Consider the following 10,000-nt stretch of genomic DNA (forward strand, 5'->3'; position numbering starts at 1 on the left):
ACTCTCTCACCATGAGCTCCATGAGCGCAGATGCTAACACATGCTAACACAAGAGCCCACTGAAATGGTGGCAGTGTTTTGGGTACCCTGGCTCAAGGCTCATGTAATCAGTGACAAAGTAACTGCTGGACCAGGTAGAGAATGTATCACCGTTTGCACAAAAAAGAACAATTAAAACATTGGACAAGAGGCAGGACAAGAGCCAGAACAGTCACCCCCTCCAGAGGCTTCAACTGAACTTGCAAAGTTAAGGGAAATGCTAATTACACAACCAGTGCAGCATCCTGATGCCCAAGCATCCCAAGGCTACTTCTGTCACGTTTTATGAGCATTTGTGTGTGTGTGTGCGCATGTGTGTGTGTTTGTGTGTGTGTGTGCGCGCATGTACGTGTGTGCGTGTGTGTGTGGATGTGCGTGCACGCCTGTGTTTGGGAATTGTTATATAATACTGCTGAGTCAGAAGCAGAGAGGTCAGGATGCGTGTCTGACTTGTCGCTGCACGCTAACGGCTAACAGGCTAAGACGTAGCATGCTAATGTGAAGGGAGCGCTGAGTCACAGCTTTGTGAGAGTTTCATAAACATCTTCACAAGGCAGCTCTCTGACTGTCACATCACCGGCATAGTTAAGCAAACACTGCAGTCCTGCACTGTGCCCATTTGTTTCACAGTGGATGGCACACGTCATGAGTTGCTGGCGTGTTTAGCTGGGTATGTAGGCTGTTGCTACAGTCAGCTAGATAGGATGCACTACAGTGGATGAGAACAAATGAGGAAATTACATATTTGACAATGAAGTTAGCTAGTCTCTAATGATTATGTGAGGGAGTTGACAGAAGCCTAACCACTTCTAATGTTAGAATTCGATTAGCATGTTTCTGTTCTGAATCTCGAAATTGCAATCATGTGATTAAAATAAAGACATTGAATCTCTATAATGAAAAGTATTTCATGACACAGAATACTGTTAAAGAAAAAGTCCAAATCCATGCAGTTAGCACATCAGAAACTTCATGTGAACTTGCAGGGAAACACCTAAACTACGGCAACAGAATAAAGAATAGATAACACTAGTGTGGCATTCGCAATATATGTATATGTGTGTGTGTGTGTGTGTGTGTGTGTCTGTGTGTGTGTGTGTGTGTGTGTGTGTGTGTGTGTGTGTGTGTGTGTGTGTGTGAGAGTGTGTGTGTGTGTGTGTGTGTAGTCCAAGCTACACCGTCATGTCTCACAGCACAACACAAACTATAATTCACCCCACATGGTTATGACATAAACAGCCAAGTAGAGTTAGTTTCAATCCTGGTTAGTTTCAATTCTGTCCAAATCTATTTGATTATGTCAGTACTCTACAAGATATCAGATACACTATACTACACACACACACAGACGCACACAAACACACACAGACACACACACACACACACACACACACACACACACACACAGTGTCATTGGTGGCTGCTTGGCATTGAAAGCACGTGGGCATGTGAGTGTTGGCTGCAGGAGAGGGACTTCATCAATCTTGATATATTACATATTCTGGTTATATTCACAGATTGACTGTGGATAAGATGAATTGTAGGAGCAACCTGCAGTAAAGGCTGATATATTATGACTTAAGAAAAATAATATTGTATACTAGGGCTTAACCACTGCACTCAGCTAATAGTTTTTGTGTCAAGGGCAAGCTGTGTGTAGGTATTGTGTCTGGTTGTGTGTGTGTGTTTGTGTGTGTGTGTGTTTACGTGTGTGTATGTGTTTGATTATACATGAGTAAGTGTGATTGTATGTCTTTCTGCATGTGTTGTTTTGGTCCTTGAATGTCGAAACGAGGCCTTTTTTGTCTGACAGGATAGCGGATAACTAAGAAAAGGGACTTTGAATTCAGCTGTGTAAAATAGACACTATTAGTAGTGTCTCTGCTCTTTTAACAGTGTTCCTAGGGGTATACCATGTCAGAGCTTTAGAGAGTGTGTGTGTGTTTGTGTGTGCAAGTGTGTGTGTGTGTAGAGGAGGAGGAGGACAAGAAAAGATACTGCAGCAATTATGTCGCCTCAGGAAAGAAACCAAAAAGAGTGCCACACATCAGACACACACACACACACACACACACACACACACACACACACACACACACACACACACACACACACACACACACACACACACACACACACACACACACACACACACACAAATACAGCACAGCGTAACCTCACACTGGCATCTCCTGCCCCACTGTAGGACACTTGAACACAGTACTCAACCAACCACCAACCAGAAGAGCAATGCCGAAAACAATGACTCTCTAATGAATACAAGGATTCGCACGTGTCACACACACAAAAACACACACACACATACAAACACATACACACACACACACACACACACACACACACACACATAAAAGAGATGAGAGGTGAGAAACTGTTAACATCTCTGTGACTGAATGGAAAAGACAGGGTTTTGGTAGGAATCTACCCCCCCCCACACACACACACACACACACACACACAGACACACACACACACACACACACACACACACACACACACACACACACACACACACAGAAACACACACACACACACACACACACACACACACACACACAGAGAGACACACACACACACACACACAGACACACACACACACACAGAGACAGACACACACACACACACACAGAGAGAGAGACACACACACAGCAGACAATAGAGAGGATGGAGGCACACAGAGGCACAGGCAGTCCATGAGTCATAATCCAGCGCTATGCGGATCGGGCGGCAGCCTACAGAGGAGCACCTCTCTCCAGCTCGTGTTATTTTTAGAGGCAGTCTTTGAAAAGCCTCCTCCATAATCTGACCCTGTTAAGGAGTGAATCAAGGTCAAGGCAGTGTGGTGTTCCACAGAGGGTCAGGGAGGACGGACACCCCAACCCTACACCACCCCACCCCACCCCACTCACTCCAGCATATGAGCCCTTCTCCATCACAACACACACACACACACACACACACACACACATTCACACACACACACAAACACACAAGTACACAAACACACACATAAACACACACACACACGCACACACACCCTGAACACACACACATAAACACACTGAACACACACACATACACACACACACACACACACACACATAAACACACATACACATACACACACACACACATAAACACACTGAACACAGAGATTTTAATGGTGCTGCTGTGGGGTCTCTGTCTCTGCTGAGCCGGTGTGAGTGAGACACCACTGGTCAGGATCAGAACTGGCGAGGATCTCCCAGGTGCTAGACTGAAACTGAGCTCTGTTTAGGAAGGCAGACAACAACCAGACTACAACCTGCCTCTCTGTGGCATTCATCCCATGGTCTGTACAGGTACATGCTGTTCTACGTGTTTGTCCCATTAGGTATAGTGACGGTCATTTCAACTGTTGCTAGGCCACGTATCTAATCAAAACAAACAACAAACAAAACTGTAAGTGTTAATTGCTGAAGTTACAATTGTTTTTTTTAACTCCGGGAGTGACAGTCCTATTCTGGCTGATGAACCAATGGCAGAAAGAAACAGGCAATCACTACTCATAATGGCACCTGGCAACGTGTTCTCACACACAAGAGAATGCCAGTGAACAGCAATTAACCTCCCACTTCAGACAATAGCACTGAATCATGCTTCTGTCTGAGCTCCAAGAGAGAGCTGCTGGGGAGGAGAACTTGCCTGACAATAACAATAAAAGGAAGAAACTGCAAATCACAACAGATCGATATCTGCCTTGTCAAAGAGAGAGAGAGAGAGAGAAAGAGAAAGAGAGAGAGAAGGGGGGTTATGAAGGGGTGGATAAAAGCCTTAAAAATTAGTTTGAAATCCATAACCTTCGGGAGGACATTGGGAGATGGCATTTATATACACAATAAAATAAAAAAGTCAATATGCCCTTACGCTGCTTCATATTGCGATAATAATGCTTAATCCCCTACTGTGTGCCAGCATATGAGGGAAGACGCCCTGGCGAGCCACAGTGAAAACAGCATTTCAACAGGTCTCGCAGTCAACTCAATGCAATCGCATTGTCAAGCTCCCAGTCTTATCACAGCCTGGTGGCGTCCACCCAACCCACCTGTTAAAGTTTAACCAGCCTCAGCTTTCAGTTCGAGAGGCCGGAGCCAAACAAAGCAGCGTTGGGAGAGTCTTAGACAACCGGCCACGGGAGGAATCTCAATGGACGCCCCAGCCATTGTTGACTGACCTTTCTCCCAAAAGCAAAACCTCCTTTCTGAGCTGTCACAGGCGAGCCCTGACACTGGTGTGGCTGCTGCAGCCCAAACACACTCGGCAGGTGGTCGTCAGACTGTCAGACAGAACCTCCTCTACCCCCCCCCCCCCCCCCCCCACACACCCCCTTTTCTCCGTATACATTCTGGGAGACCCCCCCCATGCAAAACATGGGGTCCTTATTGTCTCCGGAGCACCCCTCCTTTCTCCAACCCTCTGCTATATATCAGCTGTATTCAAAACATCCCCACCCCCCCAAACTCACACACCCACACACCCCAATCACCAGCAAATATCACTGGCGCCTTCAGAACCCCCCCCCAAAAAAAAACCTTAACATTCTTGTGCACTCCAGAAGGTCCCCCTAAGACACACACACAGACACATATTACTGTGTGAGGTAGAAGCTAGACATTAAACCAGCTGAACCCGGCTGTCTGCTGATGACTCTAATATACATCAGAAGCACTGGCTTCTCTAACTGGTTATTTCCCCAAACATGCTTTCAATAACTGAATATTCCTCTGGGGAAAAACTCACTAAATTGTGGACTGATTAAATCTGAACTTTAGACAGATTAGACCCCAAGAAACTCATCCAATCTGAAAGAGGACTAACTATGCAAGCCTGTGTGTGGGTGTGTGTGTGTGTGTGTGTGTGTGTGTGGGTGTGGGTGTGTGTGTGTGTGTGTGTGTGTGTGTGTGTGTGTGTGTGTGTGTGTGTGTGTGTGTGTGTGTGTGTGTGTGTGTGTGTGTGGGTGGGTGTGTTCGGTGTATGTTTGGGGTCGTTGGAGCTGAACAGAGTCGGTAAATATGGTGTCACCATCATTTGGGGTGAGGCTGTGTGACACAATCTCTCACGCCCATGAGCATACAACATGCACACTTAATGATGCAAACACACACACACACACACACACGCACACACACACACACACACACAAATTAGCATTTCAATAGCATGACCCCCTTTGGCTCTAACGGATTCTCTCATGCTATTCAACACAGCTCACCTCTCAAGACCAAGTGGGAGTTTTTTTCTTACTTTTAGTGCAGCTGTTTTCCCTTTACCAGGAAAAGAACAACAACAACACATAAATACACACACACGCACACAGAGAAGCTCATTGAGAAAAGAACAACAACAATGCATAAACACACACACACACACACACACACACACACACACACACACACACACACACGCAAACACAGAGAAGCTCATTTAGAAAAACACTTTCACTCAAGGAACCATTACATCTCCTCCCTTCCTGGTAGAAAAGGAAACACCTTTTCCCATCACCTCCTCTAGTAGCTACTTCCCCCTTCAACACTGACTCAGTTCATAACGGTGCTGTAGTATTAGCTCTATCCACTCACAAGGGAGTCCCTGATCTCCCATCAGTCCCTGCAGATCAGCGAGAGAGGGGACACTGAAGTGATTCTCTCCTGCAGGGGCTGAGTAAACGTCTGAAGGGTGGAACTGTCCCGTGGTCTCTCTCTCTCTCTCTCTCTCTCTCTCTCTCTCTCTCTCTCTCTCAGAGCACAGAGCACTTCTAATCGGAGAGCCAGCGCAGGCGGTTGGGACCTACAGAGCTGAGAGTGAAACTGTCAGCATCAGTCTTCAAACACACACAAACATACACACACACACACACAGTGACACACACACAAATGCACACACAGTGACACAGTGACACACACACACACACCCACACCCACACACGGCAGGGAGAAGAGCAAGAACAGAAGGAAAGAGAGAGAAACACAGAGACCGCCAAATCGACACACACAGTGAGCGGGAACAATAGTCTTTGACCGCAGTGCTCCCTCTCCCACTCCCTCTCGCCTCTACCCAGTATCCCCTTCTCTCCCTCTCTCTCCCCCTCTCTCCCCCTCTCTGCCCCTCTCTGCCCCTCTCCCTCATGCAAGCCCACTGGACTCTGTCTCTCTCTCACCCTGTCGATCGGCGTTACCGCGAAGGCATCGCCTCTGCCACCGGGGGCTTGAACGGCCAGTCCTCCGTCAGCCGCAGACATCCACGGTCCAGTCTCCCCGGCTACGGTACCGCCAGAGACCCGCTTCCAGTCCAACAGGTGAGGCCACCGAGAGGCGTCCACAGCACCAGTGTCTACGTCCCCACAGCTCCGTCTCCCAGTGAAATGTGAGGCGGAATCCACAGAGCAGGTAGAGAGAGAGAGAGAGAGAGAGAGAGAGAGAGAGAGGGAGAGAGAGGGAGAGAGAGAGAGAGAGAGAGAGAGAGAGAGAGAGAGAGGGAGAGAGAGGGAAGAGCGCTCCTCACAGGCTAGACGAGCTTAATCCTTCACACTCTCTGCCACTCACACACGCGCTCCATCAAACGGTATTCCTCGTTTGAACAGCATGTGCATGCATGCACATACACACACACACACACACTCACTCACTCACACGCATGCACTCTCTGCTCCAGCTCTGACAACAGTTGCTGAGATTAAGCCACACCTCTCAGCAAAATGCCTCCTCTCTCTCTCTCTCTCTCTCTCTCGCTCTCTCTCTCTCTCTCACTCTCTCTCTCGCTCTCTCTCTCTCTCGCTCACTCATGGTCTCTCTTCCCCTCTCACAATCTCTCTGTTGTTGCTAAGCAACTGTTCAGTTTGGCCATCACACTGGGTGACATCAACCAGAGAGTGAGTGTTCAAACGCAACACACTCCGATTTCAGTCACACACACACACACACACACACGCACATACACACGTAGCTACAGTATTCCTTGGTCTGTTTCCATGGAAACACATGCAATCGCTGGATGGTGCAATCGCTGCTAAAACTCATTCAGTCATTATTGATAAGACTGCAGCCAGTTCCGATGCCACTTAAGTCTGTGTCGTCTGTGAAGAAATAAGATTTGCTATGCACTTCTGTATGAGTATGTGATGATCAGTATCCTGCAATTAATGTAATGCAGCCTTTGTTTAGTATTTGTTGGGATTTTACATATATTAGCTCACAAATAATGTCATTAGAATTCCAGCACACAAACGCAAACATCTCCTTCCCTGAATACCAAAAACATTTTGAGACGTGTGTGGTGTGGTGTGTTAATGTGGGTTTGTATATATGTGTGTGTTTATGTGTGTGTGTATGTATCTGTGTCTGTCTGTGCCTCAATAAACGATACAACAGCAAACAATACAACAGCAAAATGAATCTTCAAAATATATATATATATACACACATCTGCAAGGTTTTGTGTCCAGCTGAATAAAACGTACTAATTTCCTAGAACAAAATGACTTTCCTATTTTGATTAACACTTTAAATACTTTTTAAAATTAAATATCAGATGGGCTCATTGCCAGGAAAGAGGGCCCCATCAGGTAAGACCAAAACTGGACTTCACAGTCTCCTGTTATTGGCTCATGCAGCAGGACTGTGTTGGCCTTCGGCCATGATGAACTCTCTGTGTTCGAGCCTTCCCACTGTGACAGCTGTCAGCACACTGTCATGGCCAGGGACCACCTGCAGGCCGAAGGTCTGACACCTGGTGTGTCGTCAAAGGAAGGCTTGGGTGTGTGAGCAGGAGTGTAAATGAGAACGCAAAACAGAGAGAGGAGAGAGAAAAGGAGAGACAGAGAGGGAGAGAGAGAAAAAGGGATAGAGAGCGAAAGAGAGAGACCGAGAGTGAGAGACAGAGAGAAAAAGAGATACAGACAGGGAGAGAGAGACTTATTTAAAACACATAAATACCACTGAAATCATTCCATTTCACCAGTTGAAAACAAGACTCCTAAAGTCATTAATGGCAACGCTCCCCTCCTTTACACACTCCATTTCCCCCACAATTGAGCCACATCCTCCATTTGCTGGATTCTTGTTTCCACCAGAGATATGAGGGGAGAGAAAGGGAGAGGGAGAGAGAGAGAGAGAGAGAGAGAGAGAGAGAGAGAGAGAGGGAGAGAGAGGCGAGAGAGATGAGGGGAGAGAAAGAGGGGGAGAGAGATAGAGAGAGAAAGGGAGAGAGAGAGATTAGGGGAGAGAAAGAGAGGGAGAGAGAAAGAGAGAGAAAGAGGGAGAGAGCTCTCCTGTCTCAGTGTCTGTCTGTGCTGCCCCACTTTCTCCTCTCTCATCTCCCAGGAGGTCACTGCAGGAGTAGTTTCCCAATACCACCACCGCCCTGATCCTGCAGCTCTCTCTCTCTCTCTCTCTCTCTCTCTCTCTCTCTCCCTTTCTCTATCCCATCATCCCTTTTTTCCTTCTTCATAATTTCTCTCCATCTTTCTCTTACCCACCCCTTCTCTCTCTTTCCCGTCCTCCGTCCACCTGCGTCTTTCCTATTTCCATTTTGCTTTCTCCCTATCTCCATCTGTCCACACCTCCATGCATCTTTTCCTTGGTATCCCAGTCTCTCTTCGACTCCCTCAGACAAACCAGAACGGGATGCTGTCTGGCTATTCTATTAGTTCCACCACAGGAGTGCGTCGTCTCAGTTTGTTTAGAGAAAAAGCACCAAACCATCCTGACAGGCAAGGGACTGCCTTCCTCTGCACTGCTACATCGGATGCAGACATCCATCCACAAAGAGGAAGACAAGGTGAGGGAGGGAGGGTGGTGGGAAGACAGGAATGGGGAAGAGTAAAGAGGAGAATTGGGGAGGGACAATGAGAGAGAGAGAGAGTGTGTGTGTGGGAAGAGGAACCGGATAGAGAGAGAGAGAGAGAGAGAGAGAGAGAGAGAGAGAGAGAGAGAGATTGGGAGGGAGAGGAGGTGGATGTTTTTGGAATGCAAGTGAGCTGAATGAAGATGAATCGCCAAGCAGGCAGCCCCCAGTTTTGCAGCTTAAGTAGATTCTGTGGTCCTGATGCTGCGGCTATGGTTGCCACTGTTCTGTCTGTGCCTAACACCATACTGCAGCGCTCCCCGCCAAGATGACACTACGATAAATGACCTTCCTCATGACCTTCCCCATCAGATTGGCACAGACTAACTACCTAATAGATGACACTACGATACATGACCTTCCCCATCAGATTGGCACAGACTAACTAGCTAATAGATGGCTAGCTAATGTTTTTAGCATCCTATGCAGCTAGCAGTGCCAGCTGTAAAGTTAATACCGTTGACTTACGTTACGGTCTGGGAAATATCAGTTCAATGTTAATGATTTGATGAGTTTAAAGAAACAAAAAGTGCCGCTCAGGATTGTGCTGCCGTCTTCCGCGGTTGACACGACTTGAACTAGTTAAATAATGCTAGTCAGCTAGGTAGTTGAGTTGCCATAGAAATGATACGTTCTGTTCTGAGCCAGTTTGTTATCAGCAACAGACGATGAAAGCCCACAGGTGCTGTGCCGTCACCAGAAACTCTTCATATTTGTCGAGCAACACTTGTCGACTGGACTCAAAGTTTGCCTTAAAAGAGCCAAATCAACTCCACAGTCAGCAGCCGTCTGGGACCACAGAGACCAGCTCTGAGACCAGCTCTGAGACCAGCACAGAGACCAGCTCTGAGACCAGCACAGAGACCAGCACTAAGACCAGCACAGAGACCAGCTCTAAGACCAGTACAGAGACCAGCACAGAGACCAGCTCTAAGACCAGCACAGAGACCAGCACAGAGACCAGCTCTAAGACCAGTACAGAGACCAGCACAGAGACCAGTCCTGTCTGGGACCGCAACAGCATCACAACACAAGAGACACACCAAGAAAATACAGAACA

At 47.3% G+C, this 10,000-nt stretch overlaps 1 protein-coding gene across 2 annotated transcripts in view; it reads right to left on the reverse strand.

Moving 5' to 3' along the window:
• The window catches only part of rab11fip4a (RAB11 family interacting protein 4 (class II) a), a 64,323-nt gene that overhangs the window by 20,086 nt on the left and 34,237 nt on the right, over window positions 1-10,000 (reverse strand). Inside the window, exon 1 of one of the 2 annotated variants that reach the window (XM_031565263.2) lies at window positions 6,257-6,524. The exons of the other annotated variant lie outside the window; for it this stretch is intronic. Coding sequence (XP_031421123.1) covers window positions 6,257-6,337 — 81 coding nt within the window. The 5' untranslated portion in view covers window positions 6,338-6,524. Of the gene's footprint in view, window positions 1-6,256; window positions 6,525-10,000 lie in introns of those variants that run through there. 2 annotated transcript variants of the gene reach the window in all.

The sequence above is a fragment of the Clupea harengus genome, chromosome 1, assembly GCF_900700415.2.
Source record: "Clupea harengus chromosome 1, Ch_v2.0.2, whole genome shotgun sequence".
In the NCBI taxonomy this organism is placed as follows: Eukaryota; Metazoa; Chordata; class Actinopteri; order Clupeiformes; family Clupeidae; genus Clupea; species Clupea harengus.